The sequence below is a fragment of the Eucalyptus grandis genome, chromosome 3 (genome assembly GCF_016545825.1).
Source record: "Eucalyptus grandis isolate ANBG69807.140 chromosome 3, ASM1654582v1, whole genome shotgun sequence".
NCBI classification, from domain to species: domain Eukaryota; kingdom Viridiplantae; phylum Streptophyta; class Magnoliopsida; order Myrtales; family Myrtaceae; genus Eucalyptus; species Eucalyptus grandis.
In genome coordinates, this window is record NC_052614.1 from 67,806,108 (window position 1) to 67,829,554 (window position 23,447).

Below are 23,447 nucleotides of genomic sequence, written 5' to 3' on the forward strand. Positions count from 1 at the left end.
ACAGTTGTATGCTTTTCACATGACAATGGCCATGAGAATATATTCCAACCTTTATGTATTCATCATTGTATATGAACTACTACAATAGTCAGTTCTCCACCATATGTTGTTCATGCATCATTCCATGAACTAAAACACAATTATCTCTTTTGGAAGTATGACCACGTATTAGAACAAATATATTACATCATCATACGAGACCAATATTTCTCAAATCCAATTAAATGTGCTATTTTAGCAGTTACAACTCAATTGAATTCTCAAAATTCTCTTATACTGAAGATGTAAACTTTATTTCTCATATACACCATATACATGTGATTTTAATATTAGTGATATCTTAGTGATAGAGGCAATTTATCACTAAAATCATATATCATGCCAATTACATTACTTTATTCATTGATATAAGTTAAACTTTATATATATTATCAATGAATCACACTCTACATAATATTTATGTGATGATATACTTGTAAACTAGAATCTGTATTTCCAAAATCATAGAAAAATACAAAAAAATACGCAAAATACCCTAAAAATATGTATATTTAAGGTTCTATACATATTTTCACATCCATCTTTTTTTATCATCAAACAGAAAAAAAAGAAAAGAAGATATGCCACAATGTAGGGCATCTTCATATGAGTACATAGACTCCAAGAACGCCCCAATCGGAGCTCAGATGAGCTCTCATGGGCTTCTGGAGTGTGTGGCGCGTGCAGTGCACGTGTGGGCCACCTGGACAGGTCTGACCGCTGGTGTGATCGGTTCAACAGGTCAACTTCCAATTCAATTGATCAATGTCTAGTCCTATCAGTTGACTGGTTCGGTCAACGAAGAATTGAGTCGGGCTGCTCAATTGGTCGAAGTCGGGTCAGTCAACGATCAATCGAGTCAAGTCAATGGGTTAGGTCGCCGGTCACTGGTCGTTGACGTCACGGTGACGTCAACCTCGGTGCGTGCAACCCACGCATCGGCTTTGCCTGTGTGTGAGGGCATGTGGCCGCGTGTGCGGCCTCCCCTAGCCATGCATCGGCCACGGTTTTGCTTGTCTCGATAAACCTGTTTTGTTTTTGTAACTAAAATGATTTTTTATTGAACAAAAAATACAAAAAAGGGCAAAACCTTACGTTCGCATTCTAATTTATGGAAGCTCTCATATTACATGTAAGATGCAAAAGCACAATCCAATATCTCCATAACTAGAACCAAGAATACATATATAGTCTAGTAGAAAAATTAACATACCTGATTTGAAATTGTTCTTGATGCGGAATAGTGACGATCCAAATTAGATACGTTAATTTTTTTACTCAATTATATATGTTATTGATTCTCGCTATGGAGATCTTGAGTTGCACTTTCGCATCTTACATAATTCTCTAAATGTATCAAACAATGATCGCATGATTACTTTATTACTTATTGGACTCGGTCTGGTATTGACGATTTTCAACAATCTTTACAAGAAGCGAAGTAGAAACCCTAGGAATGAACATGTCCTAGTGCATGGAAAATAAGGCAATGATAGAGAGGTGAGATGCATATAGAAAATTGACTTTTTTAAATAAAGAAAAATCTGCGACCTTTGCCACTGTTTTGGCGGAACTTTAAAAAATAAAATAAAAACCATATTTTCCCCTATTCTACGTAGGAGTTTGCGCTTATCGTGCCGTTATATATGAGTGACGTTCACAGCTTACTTTTAAATGCATCGTTAAAGAGAGTTTCCTCCAATTAAGGATGGAGGAAAACATAACTCTAGAAAACATTGTAAATATTTCAATTTGAAAATAAATTTCGCGATATTTATTGACGCATTTCAATATGTTTCGAGCCAAAGTTATCTCAAAACCAAAAGTTGGTCATTTCTTTTGGACATCAGGCCTAAAAGATGTATTTTCTTGCTTCATTTGCCTTTTCTTTCCCTAGGCGAGTGAACAGAAATATCAAGTCGATCTCATAGCATAGATAAAAGAAAAGGGAGGTGAAAGGAGACCGAACAAACGAGGGGAAATTGATTTGGATGCGCCCAAAAATTGATACCCTAAGAAATCACAAGCAATTAACTATATTTAAGACCATTTGATATTACAAAGTCTATCAAATTTACATTGTTGTTCACCAAATTTTAGGGATGAATTAATTGACTCTCAAAAAGTGCAACTAAGTTATAAAACTTATCAAATTTGTGCAATTGAGTTCTTTCATTAATTTCGTCTAATTATGTTGGTAGAAAATGCATACATGGCTTTTTATAATTATATTCTCTCTCATACATGTCATTGACATTACTAAAATATATAATATAAGACTATAATGATGTTGTCTGGGTCAAAATCCTAATTCCTTTAACCAAATTAAATTAGATTTTAAAATAAAAAGGCTATTATTTTTTCAAAGATAAGAACACAAAAAGGCAGCATGCCCTCGTCAATACCACCCCACTATCGACAAGAAGGGCTAGCAATGGTCGCTGAGGCCTCGGCAAGGGTTGGTTGATGCGAGGTGCCCTCACCAACATCTGGTTGAGGGTTTCCAGATCTGAGCAAGGGCCATAGAGTCCTTACCGAGGCACCAATGACCCTTGTTGGTCATTGCCTAGCCACTATCGGCCCTTTGCGGCCACTATGGGGTGGCAGTAATGGGGGCCTATTGCTTTTGGCTTTTTTTTTTTTTTCTAATTTAAATAATATTTTGGATAAAAAATAATGATTTTGACCAAAACGATGTCTTGTGATCTTATGTTTCATGTTTTATAAGGGCAATAGCACATAGGAGAGCGAAACTAATAAAAGAAGCCATGTAAGAGAAAGAAAATAATAAAAATGACCATGTAAGAGAAAGAAAATAATAAAAATGACCATGTCAGCATTATCTATTAGCCAAGTTGGACGGAATTAATAAAATGAACTAATTCACTAATTTGATAAGTTTTAATACTTGATTGCACCTCTTGAAATTTTTAGAACTTAATCACACTTTCTTTATAAGTTTTAAAACTTTAAATATACTTAACATTTACAATTCGAATGAACGTAAGATGCGGAACCCCCTTAGTTTCCCCTTTTATTTTCTGGCAAAAGAAATTTGCACACGGAAAAAAAAATGCTTGTCTATCAATCTATTCTCTTTGGACTCGAGTATATCCTAAAACTGATTCCTTTGAATTTTGGGACGTAAAATATAAGAAAAAATTACATCCGAGAATTAGGGGGCCTTTCAGATAGGGAAAGTAGACTCCACCGCATCTCATAAAAGGTGTTTGAAGAACTGGTAGGATGGTATAGTAGCTGCTTGTGCCGATGAAGGTGAAGGTATAGGTGAAACTCTCGCTGCAAGGTTGACACTGGAAAAAAAAAATGCTCGTCTATCAATCTCTTCTCTCTCCTCAAATCTTTCTCCTCCTCTAATCTTCAGCAGAAGGGGCCGGCAGCTGTTTCAAAAGGTATATATAAATATTTACAGCGAATTCAAGACAAAGACAGATCATACTGCTGAATATCCTTTTCTTATCTAAGGTTTATTAAATGCAAATAAATTATAGATACGACCTTATGTTTTCAAACCATCATTTCACTCACCAAACCCTAAAGAAAATATTCCAGGGCCGACCAAATCAAAGCATGTGTTTTCAACATCCGACGATGGAAGAAGGGACTTCCCAACTACTTTCGAATTCTCCAACTACATAAGCGAGCATAGATGCATCACAAAATGCACGCATAGGCATAAACGCGCTTCGACTGCATCGTTGGTTCGCAAGAGCAGCCAATAGATTTTAGGTACAGCGGGCGACCTGAGATACACACATCGGCTTCTCGTATAGCAAGATGGCGGGGGCTAGGGCGAGAACCAACTCGGCGGTCCGTGTTCTTGTGGTGATGGCAGTGGAACTGTTGGTGATGCTGAGGAGTGCGGAGGCGGCGACGTACACGGTGGGCGGCTCCACAGGCTGGACCAACGTGGTGAACGGGGGGGCCTCCTTCTACTCTAGCTGGGCCAGCGGCAACACCTTCAACGTGGGCGACATTTTAGGTACAAATCCCCGTCCCCGATCGCCATTTCATCGACTTGCATCAGTCGTGCCCATCGGCCATAGAAAGTTTGCGTATTTAGGGTCAGTTTTCCCACTAAATGCCAAAACTGTTTATAGAACATTTGACATGACGGCATCCTTTGATTAATGCGGGCTATGATTGACTTGACTAATATCAATTTCAGGCCATTACATCTTACCTGCATCTGACAATGACGAAAATGATGAACTAGCAATATATAAGGACTTTATTCAACCCACTTAAGTGTTCTTAATTCGACTTTTTGCCGCTTAAATTCTCTTGCCCACTTGATCATCCGCGAATACAACTTTTTTACTATCATCTTCGAGGGCCTCTTATTTTAATAATTGATTCGATTCTTATAAGATGAGAAGACCATAGTGATTCGATGAGATTAATCGAACGATTTAAGAAGTTTAGACGCCTCATATAATCAGAAAAAATGACAAAAGACAATTACATTATGCATAATTTTTGGATGATAGACAAAAATAAGACCATTTTTTTTTCTTTTACCGTTTATATAGCTTAGATTTGTAAGTCAACGCGAGAAATGTTCATCAACTTCTCTAAATTGCTCCAGAAAAGGTAGCATGAGATGGACATGTATAGTCTTTAATCGTAGAGATATATAAATAGTGTGTATATATATGTAGTCCCTTTGTGATTTTAATTGCAATTGATAAATTTAATTGCTTTTGCAGTCTTCAACTTCGTCTCTGGCCAGCACGACGTTGCCATCGTCTCGGAGTCGGACTTCAGCAGCTGCAACACCGGTTCTCCGATCACTCTCCTGACTAATCCGCCGGTGAACTACCCCCTCAATACCACCGGGACCGTCTACTTCATATGCACCCACGACTCTCATTGCTCGCAGGGCCAAAAGCTGTCTGTCACGGTCGGCACCACTTCCGGCCCCACCACCAGCCCGCCCGGCACAACCAGCCCGCCTGGCACCGCCACCCCGCCTGGCACCACCACCACTCCGCCTCCACCACCGCCCAGTTCCGGCACTTATGCGTATGTCTCATGCGGTGCCATGTTCACTTCTATGGCCATTTATCTATTTATGATGTGGTAGGAGCTTTGGTGTTGATTGACTAGGTCTCTCATTTGTATGAATAAGAATATTGTCGTCATGTACCTACGTTATGTCATTGTCTCTCTTGTCGATGAGAATAAAACTTGCGTAATTTCTATGTTATTATATGATGCCTTGAGGAATAATTCTCTTTGTCCTTTTCCTTTTTCCTAAGTAAATAAATACGGGCTCACAGGTGATGTCATGCTCGATCGATCCGACAATGTCGCGTTTACCAACTTATCCACCCCTGTTGGAGATTATTGCAATTAACATTCAAAGTTATAATAAAAATGTCAAAGAAGGATGGCGTGATTACCTCATTGCTGATTGGACTCGGTCTGCTATTCACTGTACTCCCACCAACCTTTTATATATATATATATATCCAGTATTCCCACCAGCCTTAATGAGAGGCAAAGTTTTAAAAAAGGAATCAAAGTGTTCTAGTGCGCGGAAAATAAGGCATCGATAGAGGGGTGAGATGCATATGCAAAATTGGATTTATGAAAAATTCGCTTTATGAACTGATTTTCTATGCCAACTCATTGCACTTCCAGCATTAATAAAAACATGTTTCACAACGAATTGGGTCATTTACCAAAAAAAAAAAAAAAACTATAGAAAACAAATGTGATGCAACTGCAGCAATTTTGGATGAACTTTTGGAACATATTAAAGAATTTACTTTTATAATACTTAATTGGAGGAAATTTTCTTTGACCGTGCTGTGACTTTCGAGTGATTTCCATAACTTATAATCAAATAATTAAAAGAATAATTGGAGATTTTTTTTTTGTGACCCAGGGGAACCCTGCACAGCCGACAATTGGAGAAAGTTTCTTTCAATTAAATATGAAGGAAAATATAACTTTAATAGAAATAATAAGTCTCTACCAACCTCGCCCATCTTGCCTCCATTTTTGGTAAGAAATAGAAGGTCGAGACTATTATCGCACATTTCAATATATTATGAGCTGAAAGTTATCTCAAAATCGAAAGTTCAAGATTTTTTTTTTCCGGACCTTAAGGCATAAAATATGGCTTTTTTTGGTTCATTTGCTGTTTCTCTCCGTCGGTGATTGAATAACAATATGATAGTTAAACACATAAGTGAAAAGGAAAGTGGAGGTAGAGGACAACCAGTGAGAAGGTTCTCATAATATTGGATGATTTGTGGGTTAAACTTGATTTGAAGGCAATTGAAAATTATTAGAATGTATGTGTGACCGAGTTATGTTAGAAAAATTTCACATTAGAGAATTGATATGATGTAGAACAATCAATATATCTTAGTTGTGCCATAACTTATCGGTTTTAGCTTTTAAGTGAAGATATTGACAAGCTCGGATTTAGACTCTTTCTTGACGATCTCTCCAGATTGAAGGTATCGAGCGCGCTCCCAGCAAATAGTGATAAGGGTATTTTGGACCATGCACATTTGCTTTAGGGTTTTATTTTTAAGGCAGACTATAAAAGAGATGTATTTAACAACACATCTCCAACCCTACCCTCCACATAATTTCCTTTATTTTGTTTTTCCTATCTTCTTGTTGGATTGTACTCTTGTACTCGTTATTGAAAATAGTGAATCCCTCTCTCTCCTGGTAGTTTTTCTCTTTTTGGGTTTTCCACGTGTATCTTGTTTCTCGTGTAATTTTGATTTTGCTTTCATCATTTGTTACTTGTGCTTCAATTAGTGCATCTTTAGGTGTTGTCCCACAACAAATGGTATCATAGTCCATGATTAAGGTTTCCAGGTAGGTAGGTGTTGCGATGTAACACTGTAGGCCAGTAAGAAGTTGATGTAGAAGAATGTCTGAATTAAGATGGAGTGAACCTAACACTAAGCTCACATGTGAGGGAAAGAATGGTAAGATACATGTGTGAGTGAGTTATGTTAGAGAAATCTCACATTGGGAAATTGACGTGGTATAGATAAGTTAATACTTGTCGCGACCAATTTTTTCGGAGGTGTGAACCACCTAGGGTTTTGGCTAATGGATTGTTAAGCCTAGACTTAACTCGGGCTCTCCCAAGCCCATACCAATTCGCGACTTAGATTCAAGTTTTTAACATGCAATTGATTTTCAATTAGGAGTCGCCACTAATCAATTTATGGTAGGTCGATTAGACACCTAAGTAAAATAATGGAAGAATTATTTTACTTCTACGAACCAGAGATTATGGGTACGGGGACTTGATTACACTAGATTTCTCTAATGCCCTTTCGGTACCATTCTTTTAATTTCAAAAATGTATTTTTTGCAGGCAGCTTGAATTGATTTTAAATTCTAACATGTGAGGTGACCATGCAGGTGCGCAAACCATCAATTTAACACTCAAGAAAGCAAATGAATAAATTGCAGGACTTACCTTATAGCAACGAAAGCATCTGCGTTGTTAGTTTATAATTCACATCAGCAGTCCTAGATATGATTTCTAATTAACACGCAATTTTTGTTTTGTTTTCACTTAATTAATGAAAATCATGCGATATGCAATGCATGCCACTAATTTAACATGAAATGATATGACATGGCAACATGTCCTAAACCATATGAATAAAAATTTTATGATCTCTTAATGAGCATGCAATTGTTAAATATGCAATCTAAATTAACAAAAATGACTTAATTCTAATGACGTGCAATGCAATGCAATGACGTACAAAATTATTTCATCTAAAATGACATGCGACATTGCAATTTAATATGCGAGCTATATGTCACGTGACATTTATTAAATGGCCTAATCTGATGACGGTCAATTTCTAATTAGAAATAAACTTAACAATAATCACTAAATGACTTGCATTTCATGGACCTAATTCTATATGACATGGGCATTTTTATTTTCCTAACAAAACATGCAATTTATCTAGGAGAGATTATCTACCTATAATTGATAAACATGCAACCCTAACATGCAATGACGTGCAAAGAATGCCTTAATTCAACATGATATATGCATGATGATTTTTTTGTGTTTTTTTTTATTAATTTCGAAATTAAAATTTACATAATTAATATGCAATTCAAATAAAAAACTAACAACCTAAATGAATGCACTTTCTTTTTTTGGTTTTCTTTTCCATGATTTAAAATAAAATTCTTATTTTAAATATAAAAGATAATAACCAAACCTAATCTTAATTCAACATTTTTGGATTTTTTTTTATTTAAAACTCGAGATAAGATTGCAATTTTAACCCTAAATCAGCAAATCTAATCCTAACTCAAATATTTTTTTGGATTTTCTTTTATGAAAATAAGACTGACTCAACCAACATCGAATCAAATAAGATAAGATTGGTATCTAAAAATTGACGAACCATATCTCGTGCATGAGATCGGGTTGTCAATTTTAAATTAAATCGCAAATCAAATCTCGGGCTTGAGATTGGATTGTCGATTTTTATAAAGGATTGCGAGTCGGATTTCGGGCGCGAAAATCGAACTGTCAATCCCCTAGCTTGAGGGGCACTTTCATGTTGGAATCTCAATCAAACATTTAAGAGGAACAATTCCGTTAAACAAAACTAGATATAAAAGAAAATAAAAAAGCTATAACTAGATAAGCAATAATAATAATAAAAATCTACCTAATTCCCTTTTCCTTTTTTGTTGTTTTTCCGTTTTCTTCTTCTTTCCCAGGCACCGTTCGTGGATCTCCAAGGGGAACCGGCGAATCGGCTCGGCAAAGGAGGCTCCGGCCAAGGTGAACCGGCGGTGGCAACAACACAGGAGCGGAGCTAGGGAAGCTCGGGTCCGGACGGGCAGGGCCAGCGTTGGGTGGACCGGCGTCGATGCTCGGCGGTGTGGGCGCGGCAGGCTTGGGCGTCGCGGGTTGCAGACGAGTTGGGGGCGAGACCAGCAGATCGGGCTCTGAACAGGGACGTAGGCGGAGACGTTGGATACTCCAGTGGGCAGATCGCGAACGGAGCAAAGGTGTTGCTCGGGTCGTCGTGGCTTCTGGCGTCAGGCGGCAACAACGTCGCAGTAGTGCAAGCTGCTGGTGGGCACTCGGGCGGAGTGAACGCGAGCGGAGCAGGGGTAGGGCTCGTCGCTCAGGCGGCAGGTCGTCGCGGATCGACACGGCAAGGCGGCGGTGCGAGCTCGCGGGCAAAGGGAACCCTGGCAGTGGAGTCGCGAGCAGCAAGCAGGTCACGGCTCGGCGGAACTTCGGGTCGGGAATCTCGGCGGCGCGGCGAGCATCGGTGGGCGAGGCATGGCGTCAGGTCGTCGCGGCGAGCTTCGTGGGGAAACCGACGAAGCGGCTGTGGCGGACGCACGGTTGCGGAAGCCTTGCGTATGGAAGTTGCAGAGGAGGGGCAGCGGATTTGGGGAAGATGATGAACAGTAGGGGTCAAATCACCTTGCCCTTTTACCTTTCTCCTCTCTCTCTCTCCCTCTCTCACGTTCTGACTTTTTTCTTTTTTTCTGCAGTTTTTTCAAAAGAAGCCCCCCTTTTCGACCGTACGCAACTCCTTTTATACCCCAAAAAATTATATATTCGTGGTATATTTTACTGCCAATTTTGCTCGTGTAAAATTTGATCGAATATATTATTTCACCCGCGCAATATTTTTGCATATTCGATCAAAAAATTCTCCTTTTGCGCAAAAACACATCCGAGTGTATATTACCTAAAATCTTAACGGAATATAAAACTTGCCTAAACTATATGCCATGTGATTTGATTTTTTTTTTTTTATATATATTATTTAGCAAAAAAATTAACCCCAAAAATTTAGGTGTCAACAATACTCATTAGCTTAAATTTTTTAGTGAAAGTAGGTCCAACTAGAAGTATTAACGGGCTTGGACTTGGTCTCCCTCTTGGCGATCTCCTCATGTTGAAGGTATTGGTTTTCTGTTGCACACTCCTAACAAATTCCTTCAGGAGAAAAGGAGCTTCTTATGGTAGTTGCTTCTATCGTTGAGATTCGAACATTTCGTCTTGTAATTTTAAGCAATGGCTAAGGGCGTGTATGATAAAATTTCTACTTATCTATTTATTTGTTTCTCTGTTTCTCAGAATAAGTTTGGAACATAAATCCGTTTTGTACGCAATTTGATTTTTCTATTTCTGGAACAGATTTTTATTCCAAAAATACATTTGAAGAAGAAATCGGAAGCTAAAATTTTTAACTTCTCAATTTCTATTCCAGAAATTTTGTCATACACATCCTAAACTTTTAGACCATTTGAAAAGGCAGTTGACAACAGGCTAGTTGCTTCTATGGTCGAGATTTGAACATTTTGTCTTGAAATTTTAAGCAATGGTGAAACTTCTAGACAAAGACAACTAGTAGTTGGCGACATGCTAGTTGTTTCTATTGTTGAGATTCCAACATTTCATCTTGAAGTTTTAAACAATGGCAAAACTTTTAGACTATTTGAAAACGTCGAGATTCTAACATTTTATCTTGAAATTTTAAGCAATGGTGTAACTTGTAGACTATTTGAAAAGAAAGTCAGCCGTTGGCAATAGGCCAATTGCTTCTATCGTCGAGATTCAAACATTTCTTCTTGAAATTTTAAGCAATGGCAAAACTTCTAGACAAAGACAGTTGGCAATTGGTGGTAGGCAAGTTGTTTCTATCGTCGAGATTCGAACATTTCGTCTTGAAATTTTAAGCAATGGTGAAACTTCTAGACTATTTGAAAAGACAGTTGGCAATTGGCGACAAGCTCAAAGACAGTTAGTAGGTGACAAGTTGAAAGACGAATACCAACTGAAGTGGTCTAGGATCAGATCACAGTCCTCTTGTCCTTCGATTATATTAGGAACCTAGGAAAAGAAAGAGGGATTTTAAGATGGAGGCTCATTGGATTGAAAATAAGGAATATCATGACCTTATTTTTCAAATATGGAATCAGCCCTCTATTACTACGCTTACCTTTTTGGAGAAACTTAGGGAGACTGCTATAGAATTAATCAGGTGGAGTAAAGAGAAGTATGCCCATGTGCCCAGAAGGCTAAAAGAACTAAATCAGACTCTTATTGAGATTACAAATCAACTAGATCAACACAGTACTCAGAAGTAGTACTCAGAAGCAAGTTCAAAGCATAATACACCAGATTGATACACTGAGGAAGCAAGAAGAACAATACTAGGGATTGAGATCTCGAGTGAAATGGCTACAATGGGGAGATAAAAACACTCACTTCTTTCATGCGACTACAGTCCAGAGGAGACGCATAAATAATATAACAATGCTGCAACTGGGAGACAACAGATGGTACCGTGATCCAGAAGTACTCAAAACTCACATTCAAGCTTTCTACAGCAATCTATACAAAATAGAAGGGCACATACATTACCAGCCAGTCCTGAACCAATGTGATTCTCCTATTAATGAAAGAATTAATGTAGAGCTGGAGGCAAACCCCATGATGGAGGAGGTGCAAGCAGCAGTGTTTCAGCTGGGTGCTTTGAAAGCCTCAGGCCCAGACAGGTTCAATGGCCTGTTTTACCAGAATTCATGGGAAGTTTTAAAATCTGACCTGTTCCAGCTAGTGCAGAATTTCTTCAGCACAGATATTATGGACCCACTGCTTAATCGAACTCATATAGCATTGATCCCTAAAGTGAAAAATCCAGAATCCATTAGTCAGTTCAGACCAATCAGTTTATGTAACTTCAGCTATAAAATCATTTCCAAAATACTAGCAAACAGATTGAAGAAGTGGCTGCCAGAGATAATAGAACCATAGCAAAGTGCATTTGTACAGGATATACAGATCCAAGATAATATCCTAATCGTGCAAGAAGTTTTACATCAGATGCGCATCACCAAGCGAAGGAGAAAACATCAAGCAGTTTTAAAGCTAGATATGCAGAAGGTATACGACAGGGTAGAATGGGATTTTGTTAGAGATTGTATGCTAAAAATGGGTTTTTTCAAGGAAATGGGTTGCTCTTATAATGCAATGCATAACAATAGTGACATTTAGTGTGAAGTTTAATGGTGTACCTACCCCTTTTTTCACCCCTTCCAGAGGACTGAGACAAGGTGATCCTCTGTCACCCTATATGTTCATACTAATTTCAAATGTGTTATCATGGATGATTCAAAAAGCAGTAACAGATGGCAGCCTTCAAGGAATACAGTTGACTAGAACATGTCCCAGACTATCTCACCTATTATTCGCAGATGATGCTATCTTCTTCCTAGAAGGTACTCTAATGGAGTGTTAGAACCTAACACTTACGCTGAATCAATATTGTCATGCAACAGGGCAAGCTATAAACTTAAATAAGTCAGGGGTGTCTTTCAGCAAGCATTGTCCTGTAACCTTACGGAGGAACTTGGCTCAGGAACTGCGAATACCTGTTATCGAAAAGACAGGTAAATATTTAGGGATTCCTATAGAATGGGGGCGATTGAAAAAGGATATATTTGCATGGATATTAACTCGAGTAAATTCAAAATTGGAGGGATGGAAGGAAAAACTACTTACTAAAGCAAGAAATGAAGTGTTGATCAAGAGTGTAGTGCAAGCCATCCCATCCTATGCAATGACGATTTTTAAACTGCCAGTGTCCATATGCAGAGCGATTGAAAGGAGAATAGCGTCATTCTGGTGGTAGAAATGAGATAGTAAACGAGGGGTGCACTGGAAAAATTGGGATGCTCTAAAAAGAAGGAAGGATGAAGGAGGATTGGGTTTTAAAGACCTGATTACTTACAATGATGCGATGCTTGGTAAATAGGCATGGCGCTTACACCACTCCCCAAACGCTTTGTGGGCCAAAGTCTTCAAGGGCATCTATTTCCCATCTGGCGATGTCTGGACTGCTCAGAATGGCCAGAGAGCGTCATGGGGCTGGCGGAGCCTCCCGAAGGATCGAGACACAATCAAAGACGATATAAGATGGGCAGTTGGGGATGGGAAATCCATTAAAATCAGACAGGATAAATGGTTACAGGGGATCATTGAGGGCCAACCAGAACAACAAGAACCTACCATGGTAGCTGATTTGATCAACGATACTACGCGAGAATGGAATCAGCCTCTGATAGAACAACTGTTTGAGGAAAATATAGCCAACGAAATTTTAGCCATCCCCTTGAGCACGAACCCTAAACCTGATCACATACTGTGGACAGGAAATAGAGCAGGATCATTCTCTGTAAAAAGCGGATATAATAGGGAGTATTTATCAGCTACAAGGAAAAATCAATACCAAGCCTCTTGTTTGTACCTGCCTCCACGCAACCTATGGACGCAGATTTGGAGTCTCACAGTACTGCCGAAGATCAGAACCTTCCTCTGGAGTATCTGTCAAAATGTGATTCCAACAAGGGAGAATCTATACAAAAGAAAAGTCATCCCAGATCCTTTATGCCGGATTTGTCACACACAGGTCGAAACCACATAACATATTTTCTTATTCTGTTGATGGACAAAACGGATCTGGGAGGATCAGAGCTTGCATGGCATAAATCTCCAGAGAAACATAAAGCGAATAGAAGTGGAGGTTTTTCAAGAAAAAAGGGAGGTACATGTACAGGTGTTCATCGGGCTGGTTATTTGGCAAATCTGGAAGGCCAGGAACTCATGGATCTTTAGGGGAAAACACCCACAGCCTCCAGAAATCATCGAGCTCGCACAGAACCAGAGTATTACTATGCCGCGGGAGATGAAAAACTAGAAGAACAAAAGTCAAGATTAGATCTTACTAGTGCGTTGGAACCCCCGAAAAATCGAGAGGTGAAAATGAATGTAGATGCGTCATGGATGCCAGGAGAGTTCCTTGGATCTGTAGCAGGAATCGCACGGGATGAATCTGGATCTGTAGTTGAAGGGTTCGCGATTGAAGTTAGGGTTTCCTCGGCGTCTCAAGCGGAAGCCGAAGCACTTCTCCACGGGATATGCTATCTGAAGAAGATAAGTTCGAAGCGCGTGGGGAAGGCGAAAACTCAGATGGTTCGGTGGACATGTGAGGGCGACAGTTCATCGGTAGTAGACTTTGTGCTGGGCTGGGCCGAGACTCCTTCAAACCTGCGTGAAGTAATCAAACGCTGCCAACAAGAATTATCCCAGTGCAATTATATCATCGTCGGATCCTGCCCCTGAGATGCAAACCGCGCAGCCGACTGGCTGGCACGTCAACATCGAGAAAGGAAATTGCTTGCAAATTGGATGTACTCTCTTCCTCTATCTTGTGGATATTTTATGTTTGGACTGTAAGCTGTCATTGCTTTCTAAGACTAAGTAATATAATGCATATATATGCTTTTCGACCGAAAATAATAATAATAAGCTCGCAAGTTTGCATCTATTGATTACCTCTATTGCAAGCACTTTGAAATTAACACCATGTCTACATGGAAAAATGCGTTGATAAAAACTAGACAAGTCAAAATATAGCAACCATGGTGAAGTTGAGTGATGACCATTTAAAAAGAGGACCCGAAGTCCTTATTCTTGCCCTATGGTCTTATTGGCGACCATTTGAATCAGAGTTCTGCCAGTATTAGGCATGAGTTCGGGTTTCTTTGAGGGATTCAATAACACGATAGAAGATTCAAAGGGATAGATTGAGTACCATGCTCAATGAACTCCATTCCAATTGTTCATTACTAGATGATCGCGATGACAGGGAAAATGTCGACCATACATGATCTTTACGGCAAGGTGGTTGTTTCAACTCCATTTAGAGGTTGGCATTCCTTAACAACGAACAGTAATCATGGCTCATGGTCAAAACAAAAGCCTACCTAGGAAGAAATGTTGGGCGGTATGCCAAGTTGATGTTTGGCAGTGACTGGCTTGCTGAACCGATGCGGTGTGGGGGGAAGAGCAGTAAGGAGACACTGGAAGAATCCCAACTCTTCCTTTCGTGGGTATCGAGTTCCAAAGTCAAGGGCGATTGCTTGCAGCGGTCGCAGCAACATTTCTGAGGACCATCTTCGATGGCAAGCAAGAAGTTGCGTTAAAGGCGGAAAATTTAGAACTGGGTGGTTGTGTTCTTGAGTCTTTCTTTCGTGGGTATCGAATTCCAAAGTCAAAGGCGATTGCTTGCAGGAGTTGCAGCAACATTTCTGAGCACCATCTTCGATGGCAAGCGAGAAGCTGTGTTAAAGGCGGAAAATTTGGGACTGGGTGGTCGCGTTCTTGAGTCTTGATGCGAAGTACAATGAACTGGTGCGCCGTCTTCGTGTTCTGCTGCTTCTGGGTATTGGCGGAAGTTGATGGGTCGTCTCGCCGCCGGCTCCGGCACGATCCCTGCGACCCCGGCGTCCAGAGGCGGCCGGAATCGCTGAGGCCGGACCAGATGACGGTCCTGATCAACGGCTACTCGGAGCACCGCATTCCCCTGCTCCTCTCCGTCGCCGCCGCCTACTCCGCGTCGCCCGTCGTGGCGGCCGTGCTCGTCCTATGGGGGAACCTGGGCACTCCGCCTCGGCTCCTCTCCGAGCTCTCCCGCAACCTCTCGGCGGCTTCGCTTGGGGCTGCTCGGATCTCGCTGGTCCCGCAGTCCTCGGGCAGCCTCAACGCCAGGTTCCTCCCTCGGCCGCTCGCGATCGAGACGCGGGCCGTGCTGGTCTGCGACGACGACGTGGAGGTGGACGCCAAGTCGGTGGAGTTCGCGTTCAGGGTGTGGGGGTCGAACCCGGACCGGATGGTGGGGATGTTCGGGAGGTCCCACGACATGGACCTGGCGAGGAAGGAGTGGATCTACACGGTGCACCCGGACAGGTACTCGATAGTCCTCACCAAGTTCATGCTGCTGAAGACCCAGTACCTGTTCAGCTACAGCTGCGGCGGCGGGGTGGCAGGGGCGAGGATGAGGAGAGTGGCGGACGAGATGAGTAACTGCGAGGACATTCTAATGAACTTCGTGGTGGCTGACGAGATCAATGCGGGTCCTGTACTGGTTGGGGCGAAGAGGGTCAGGGATTACGGGGACCCGAGGAACGATGGGGGAAGCAGCGAGGATAGGGATGAGGTGAGAGATGCGGGGCTAAGCAGGAGGAGGGGAGAGCACAGGAAGAGGCGAGGGCAGTGCATAAGGGAGTTCCACAAAGCGATGGGGAGGATGCCGTTGAGGTACTCCTATGGCAAGATGGTGAACTCGGTTGGAGAGCAAGGGCTGTGCAACAAAGGTGGCCAGCTTGTCCTCTGTGATCAATTCCTCGATTGAAGATGACCATGTAATCTCCTAACCATCCCTCATTGCTCTTTGGAGTGTTCTTTTCTGTTTGTAGTTATGTGATTAATGAGAAAAAGTTGGGTAATAGAACAGGGTTTATTTGGATTATAGTGTTCAAATCCAGCTTCTATACATAAAACAGTAGAAGAGCTAATCATTCATATAATCTATTTACTCAAAGGGCCACGACAATTGGAGATGGAACAAAGGAGTATGCTGAAGAACTTGCCCTAGAAGACTATCTACAAGTGCATCCTAACAAATAAGGCCAGCTGGTAGAGTAAAAAAGACTGCATTGGCTTGAGCTTGAATAAAGCCAGGGAGTTACTTTGCATGAAATTTATTAACCCAGTGAGCTTATCAGATATGAAAAAGTTCATGTCTATTTCAATCCAAAAGAAATTCTCTCAAAAAAGATCATGAAAGAAATCAAAAGATAGTACAGAGGATCTGCTCCAGCTAGGAAAATAGAACACCTTTTCCATAGGATTTACATGTTCCAGGCCATTACCATCAAGTTAACTTACTGCTTTCATAGATGAATGACAAGGATCATAAGATTGACACTTTGGGAACAATAACTCAGAAGGTACAGCAAGATGATCTATATCAAAAATTGGAATTGTTAGCATCCTGGCAAAAGAAAGATTCATAGTTTCTCAATGTGGCCATGGATTCAGACAGCTCTAGCTCCTCCATGAAACCAATGGTCATTATTATAAATTTATTTGTTTGCTTTGCCTTACAATCCTTCAATAGTCTAGGAAGAAAGGGCAGAACCAGACTGAAGAATAATATATTGAGTAGGCAAGTTTAGAGTGATTAAAGACAATAAGAAGTAAGCATCCTAGGCACTCCAGATGCAAATGAGAGGTTGGTTTTGCATTACTAAAGTACAAGGTGGCACAACATAACTGCGCAGTACTTTGTAACCATAATTGATCTGCATCAAAAAATGAATTTCATATTGACATTATGGAATGAAGGGATCATGTTTCTCAAAATTCCTAGTCGTCTCTGTTCAAGTCTGGATGACTGCAAACATAGGATTAAGCTTTCAATATTTTGTGACTATCATGCAAAAGCCTCATTCTCATCCTCTATGTAGACATCTGAAGAGTTGGTCCACTTCATGCAAGCTAATCCAGATGAAACGCTTCATTAAATATCTTTTGCCTGACTGAATCATCATGAGGGGTGCCAGAATCGTATCAATACTAGTTTAAACTGTGCCGTTCAAAATCAATGGCAGAAACACTTAGCAGTAAGCAATAACTGAAATTTCGACAAAAAAAAAAGCAATAACTGAAATATGACTGAGCTTTTTTACAAGGTAATCTCAACAGTTCTTTCATATTCAAGACATCTTCAACCTAAATTATCTAATAGAGGAACAGTAATCCCCATATATATACTGGTGAGAGAGAAATTTTGTGATGGAACAAAAGAAAATAGTGATGATTTCTGCAATTTGACAATAGTATCAACAGTTTAATGTGATTCAGACTGTTATATGTAGATCATCATCCTCTTTTTTCCTTAGAAGGTGGATCATCATAGTTTTAAAAGCACATAGCCCAAAAGAAGGTATATGACCTTAATCAATGTGTAGAGGACTGAAAGTTCACTAGTACTGATAACATGTCAACATGTATTACCATGTATTGCTGAGGATTAACAGAGATAAATTTTAGCGAAATTGCCAAGATGCCCAAAGGACAGGGAAAGATAAACTAAAGATACTATCTGTAGCTGTCATGCTTAACATTCCCTACTTGGGACGTATAACTAAGACCATCACCCATATCCCAGGTAAGCAAAGTTGATAACAAACCGAAGACAAGTGGTGAGTCTACGGAACTTGTTAGTAATAGTCTCTTCAGCTACGGGGAGAATAAGGAATAATTTTTGTCCACTGATGCTGATCCTGTAACTGTTTGTCATACCAAGAACAAAATGGTTGAGACAGAAACCAGTACCAATGAAGGGACAACAATCAGCATACAAGCGGCAAAACATACAAAAGCACCGTTCTTGACTTATAATTAGTTCATCAAGGATGGTTCAGACTTGGCTCATTATGATCTTAAGCAGGTAATTTATAGGGATACCATTTTGTTTATTTGGATTACACTTATCTCAATTTTTATGGTTTCCTGCAACTTCACTTCTGCTTGACTTGCTGACTATCTTCCTTTGAATGGTTTTCTGGTTATTCTGAAGTCTGTTAGCAGCAACTTAATTTAGATGTGTAGTGTTGCAAATATTCTTGTCTATTTGTGTTGGTCATTATGGTAGAAAAGTTCGGGAACTTGCTGTTATGTCATTGTGCCATTGACTTGTAAAGGTAATAAGGTATGTTGTTTAGTCCGAATTGGATTGCGTTGCTTTGTTGTCTGCACTACAGGGAAGGAGAATTCTCATTTACTTATGACTGGACCTGGATTGCTGTTTTATTTGTCAACTAACACATCCAAGTCCGAATGGATGTCAAACTGTTTGTTATCTTGCAGAGGGCTCTGACTATAGGAAATGCAGCAACCAGCAAGTTGGAGGCAATGAAAAAGATCTTATTAAGGTTTTACAAGTTCGGTTGTTATTTTTGTGGTCTTTCAAAGTCATTGTTTCCATTGGTGCCATGACCACTCATCATTGAGATCTATGCTAGGGCATTAGCTGAACCCACAAGAGAAAAGTTGTCACTTGAGATCGAGGTTTATATCTTGTCGCTGGTTATGATTGTAAGCCAATGAACTCTCTTAATCTGATTGAGGAAGAACGGTTGTACTAAAAGGAGAAATTTATTCTCGGATTTGATGCTTTAGAGGATTTCTGATGGTTCCATGAAAAATTCATTTTGCCATGTTCAATAGGTAACTCGGCGTTGTTGTTTAACTGTAATGAATAATGTTCCATTGAGAGGAAAACGATTCGTTCACAGGATATTTAGAATGCCTCTGATCCCCCTAAATCACATGACCGATGCTGCAGCAAATTAATTGAAATTAAACCATCTACTTGGCTTGAAATCCTCTTCTAAAGCATCCAGTCGACAAAGACACATTCTCTAGTCTAGGATGTGAAGGACTCATCTCCTCGAAGGCTTACATTTTCGCACAAGTGAAACCCATGAGGCACAACATGCTCAAAGTTCAGAATGTTCTGCAATTTGGTTAATACAAATACGGGTATACATCAGTTCCTCAAGTCAACCAAAAACTTGATGTTACAAGGAGAGGTATAAGAAGAAGCGAATGAATATAATCAATAGAATCATATGGCGGCAGCTCAAGATTATTCACTTCATACAATTATATGGCGGCAGCTCACAAAGATGACTCTTCGCCATCGTCAGAATTTGGGAATGTAACACATTTGAATACCTTGCACTTTGAACACAAGACGACTCCAATCTGCAGGGACATGAAAGTGCAGAAACCTTCAGAGTTCTTAGAGATATTTCACATATCATCAGGACATTTGCGGAAACAGAACAAACATAAATAATCCGTGAAAGGTCTAAAACGGAAGTATCTTGAAAAGTATCTTTTTTCGAAGATGAGAATTTTTAAGGTAAATTTCTTATACTGATATTGTGAGTGCTCATCTCATGGCATGTTGGAGAAGAACCTAAATGGAGAGTGAAACTTAGGGAAGCACATAATCGGGAGAACAAAAGATCTTGACCAGAATTTCCAAATAATTTCCAAATAATTTCCAAATTCACAAGCTGTGTTGTTATCTCCATCATATCAACCCAGGCATGCATATCGACACTTCAATTTCAATACCAGAACTCGTCTACACTGTTTTATAGGCATCACAACGTAGTGAAACAGCTGCAAAATCTGAACTTTGGAACATGCCCTATGTGGTTAAATATCCCAGTTGACAGAAAACTAAGTGCTGCATGCAAATGTGAAGGACACACGTAAAATCTAAATACAAGCCAAGAGAGAAACGGTTGCAAGATATCAGCTAATCAGAAATTCTGAATTCTGGAACATAACATAAAATCCAAGCTATATCTTCAGTTTCTTGCAAAATGGTCCATCAAAAGTCTCGGATTAGATATGATGGCCTTACAATGCAGATGTGAGAAAGGTATTTGTCTTGGGCAAAGTTGTCGTTTTAGACATAATCTGCCACAGGAATGCCTTTGATCTAATCTTTTATGTACTCCGTTCAAATCTTGCACACGTGTCCAAAAAAATTTTAAGTTTTAGAACAGTAACAACTGAAAAAATCTCATTCAGGATGATCATATGGCTAGTTGAGTATTGCGAGGATAAGCATGGGAAAGGAGTATTGGGCAAGCAAAGTACCGCTCTGCAAGTTGGACACCGCCGATAAATCCGCTTGTTTTCTGCTTTAACATTCGTCTTCTGTCCATTACAGAAATCGCAAACTAACCATCCTTTGCCATTGCAAGGTTCACAAATAATTCCTGCATCAGCCTGCTAGTAACTCGTACACAGTTAGAGGACAAAGGGAGAACATGGGACTGCTGGTGCATTCAAAATGGAAATAGAATGTAATTTAGAGGATACCCATTATTCTTGCATAAATGTCAATAGCAGTAAATAAATGCAATGAGATGAGAAAGCTTCAAACAAATTCAAGCAGATTCGGAGTTAATCTTCGAGGGGAAAACTCTCTTTCATCACATATACATATAATGGAGGTGGGGGAAGTACCTCATGTTGGATGTGCTGGACTGGGGTGCAGAGGGTTGGCTTCAAGAAGAAGAGAGAAGCCGGTTGCGAAGGTAAAGGCGACGACTTTGGCCAAATTTTATGCTTCATAGGGACAGTGATGAGCTGTGTGCCACTTAGTATGGTCGCCATAGCGCTTTCCTCTTAAAACACAAGGACAGGAGACTTGAAACCTGATCTCTCTTAAAACACGAGGACAGGAGACTTGAACCCGATCTCTCTTACTGAAAAAAAGTGAATCAACAAAACCAATTGTAACAGTGTTCAATGCTCAAATGTTATTATCCACATGAGATGTTCCCCAAATCAAAAAGAAAAAATACAGATCCATCCAAAAGTTGGAGTTAGATTCCAGGATAAGGAATAAGTAGCTGATGAAACAAATGAAGCCACTGGTAAAGTGAATCTTCCACCTGAGCCTTCTTCAAAACTCAAATCAGCTGTAGAAAATTAACTAATGAAAATTAAAGCAAGATGAACTAATTCCTACATCAACGACTACTTCCGTCAGTAAGCCAGGCGATTATATCACTGAAGTAGCTGGTGACCTCATTCAAAAAAAAAAAAAAAAAGAAAGTAGCTGGTGACCGGTCAGAAGGGAATAAAACAAGTTCTGATTGAGATCAGTCCTCCATCTCATGAGAGTTAAACGTGGAAAGTAGCAGCTGTTGCCATTAAGTTTGCCTACAGCTGCAATAGTTGCAACAAATAATAACCTTGGTAAATGCAAGGTTGGCCTTCTTGAGCTAACCCGTCTTCCGTGCTTCATCCAAAAATTGAACTTGCAGCAAGTAGGTAGCCTATGGCCTTTCCTACTTCACTCAGTTTGCACATGAGGTCTTGCAATATCCTGCTTGACATATTCGTTCATGGATTGTATAAGCACATTGTTGCCCAAAGAAAATTTGTGTAACAAATGAAAGTAGCAGGCAAAGAATTGGAAATATGCTGTGAAATTTATTCTTAGTGCGTCGAGCAAGTAATGCAGGTGTCAAGTGCACTCAGAAATGCATTCCTTTTGCCCATAAAAGGAATAGTCAATCAAGTGGGAAACTCGATGCATCATTAATGCACGATGCTCTGTTTCCCCTACTCTACCATCAGGATACATTTTTGGAATATCTTGTGAGGCCTGTAGCTTACATGGCAAAAACCCATCCTAATTATTTCCTCGTCATCGACAAAGTATCAATCACAGATCGTATTGATATGGATCCACAGGTATGTAGCAGGGGATAGAAGAAGCACTTGAAATTGATGATCAACAAATAGTCAGTTTCATGATCGCTAAGCATGTCACCATTATCTTCAAAGTTATGCGTAACCTAAGGTATTGTAATATAGGGCATACGGAAAAGCGAACTACATCAGAATGCATGAAGTTTTGGATTGCGTTTTGCGCTCGCAGATGGAAAGAGGGATGGTGTTTCATGATGTCCCCAAGATGTCAATGACAGAATGCATCTTCCATCACTAGCTCCTTGAAGACCATACACCGGTGAAAGCAACTTCCAAGTACAAGACTTCCTGTAACCATTGACCATGATGTTGTCCTTTTCTTACATCATCCCAAATGATGAAGGAAATCAAAGATACAACAGCATCTCATCGCTTCATCGGATTCAGTCATTTGTGTAAGTGAGCAAAGTTTTCATGGAAAGATCAGAAGGCATTACATAACAGGCTAAAACAGATTCACACAAGGATATTAACCACTTAAGCTTCACCCATACTGCTAGTTCAAACCTGAGGTTTTACTTGCACATAATAAGCACATGATACCTTTAGCCCTGGTTTCAAAATTTAACAATGTTGAGCCAATTTCAGCGGAATGGCAATTTGATATATGCATCAACCAGTGAGAGCTTTCACGGCGGTCAACATCATGTTCTGCGCTCAATTACTTTTCTTGAAAACAATAGAGCTCGGCGTGAAAGATCAAACCTTTTCTCTTTGAAGGATGAAACCGAGGGATGACCACTTTGTCTTTCAAGCCTCTCCTTCCCTGTCCTCCTTCACCTTCTCCAGGAATAGTAGCTGCTTTGGCAGACCCATCTTTTTATCTCCCTTCCAAAGAGCGGGGAAAAATTAAAGAAAAAGAAAGGTTGGAAATGAAAAGAAAGGGCAAGGCTGCTTCTCTTGCTCAACTGTTAAGAGAGGCTGCAACGGTTGATACACTAAAATGGCCCTGCAAACAGTTTGCTTTTGCCTTTTGCAAGTGGCTTTTTCTTTTGTGTGTGAGTTGGTGACAATATGATAGAGAGAGAGAGAGAGAGTGGGAAGAGCAGGAGGGGATGAAGGGATTTGCAAAGTCAGTTTTGGGTGGGGACTGTCAGAGGATAAGGTTTGGTTTCCCCCTGTTATCTTCTGATCCAGTCATTCAGTCACTGTAGAAAGGGGGGAGAGCTCCAGTTCA

The 23,447-nt window shown here is 40.1% G+C and overlaps 3 protein-coding genes and 1 long non-coding RNA gene across 9 annotated transcripts; 2 read left to right on the forward strand and 2 right to left on the reverse strand.

The window, feature by feature from the left end:
* Nucleotides 1-3,703: 3,703 nt before the first annotated feature.
* Nucleotides 3,704-5,274, forward strand: LOC104430573 (umecyanin). Its single transcript, XM_010043320.3, has 2 exons — nt 3,704-4,042; nt 4,770-5,274. The coding sequence occupies exons 1-2, from the start codon at nt 3,838-3,840 to the stop codon at nt 5,144-5,146; spliced, it is 582 nt and encodes a 193-aa protein (XP_010041622.2). The 5' UTR covers nt 3,704-3,837; the 3' UTR covers nt 5,147-5,274.
* Nucleotides 5,275-11,255: 5,981 nt separating this feature from the next.
* On the reverse strand, nt 11,256-13,219 carry LOC120291226. Its single transcript, XR_005549139.1, has 3 exons — nt 12,846-13,219; nt 12,617-12,736; nt 11,256-12,486 (listed from the first exon to the last, which is right to left on the reverse strand). It is a non-coding gene; the product is annotated as an uncharacterized LOC120291226 (long non-coding RNA).
* Nucleotides 13,220-14,601: 1,382 nt separating this feature from the next.
* Nucleotides 14,602-19,140, forward strand: LOC104438556 (glycosyltransferase family protein 64 C3). 5 transcript variants are annotated; one of them, XR_005549614.1, is made up of 3 exons: nt 14,602-16,317; nt 18,129-18,410; nt 18,830-19,140. XR_005549614.1 is itself a non-coding variant. In XM_018871710.2 (3 exons), the coding sequence occupies exon 1, from the start codon at nt 15,288-15,290 to the stop codon at nt 16,305-16,307; it is 1,020 nt and encodes a 339-aa protein (XP_018727255.2). In that variant the 5' UTR covers nt 14,602-15,287; the 3' UTR covers nt 16,308-16,317; nt 18,129-18,162; nt 18,267-19,140. The 5 variants fall into 5 exon arrangements, 4 of the variants coding, with proteins under 4 accessions (XP_018727255.2, XP_018727254.2, XP_010050035.2 ...); XM_018871710.2 differs by having other exon boundaries at nt 18,129-18,162; nt 18,267-19,140; XM_018871709.2 differs by having other exon boundaries at nt 18,129-19,140.
* Nucleotides 19,141-19,409: 269 nt separating this feature from the next.
* LOC104438558 (protein PHOTOSYSTEM I ASSEMBLY 2, chloroplastic) lies at nt 19,410-23,362 on the reverse strand. 2 transcript variants are annotated; one of them, XM_018871711.2, is made up of 4 exons: nt 22,976-23,362; nt 21,014-21,255; nt 20,642-20,776; nt 19,410-19,729 (listed from the first exon to the last, which is right to left on the reverse strand). In XM_018871711.2, the coding sequence occupies exons 2-4, from the start codon at nt 21,161-21,163 to the stop codon at nt 19,643-19,645; spliced, it is 372 nt and encodes a 123-aa protein (XP_018727256.2). In that variant the 5' UTR covers nt 21,164-21,255; nt 22,976-23,362; the 3' UTR covers nt 19,410-19,642. The 2 variants fall into 2 exon arrangements, with proteins under 2 accessions (XP_018727256.2, XP_039164976.1); XM_039309042.1 differs by having other exon boundaries at nt 21,014-21,881.
* Nucleotides 23,363-23,447: the final 85 nt, after the last annotated feature.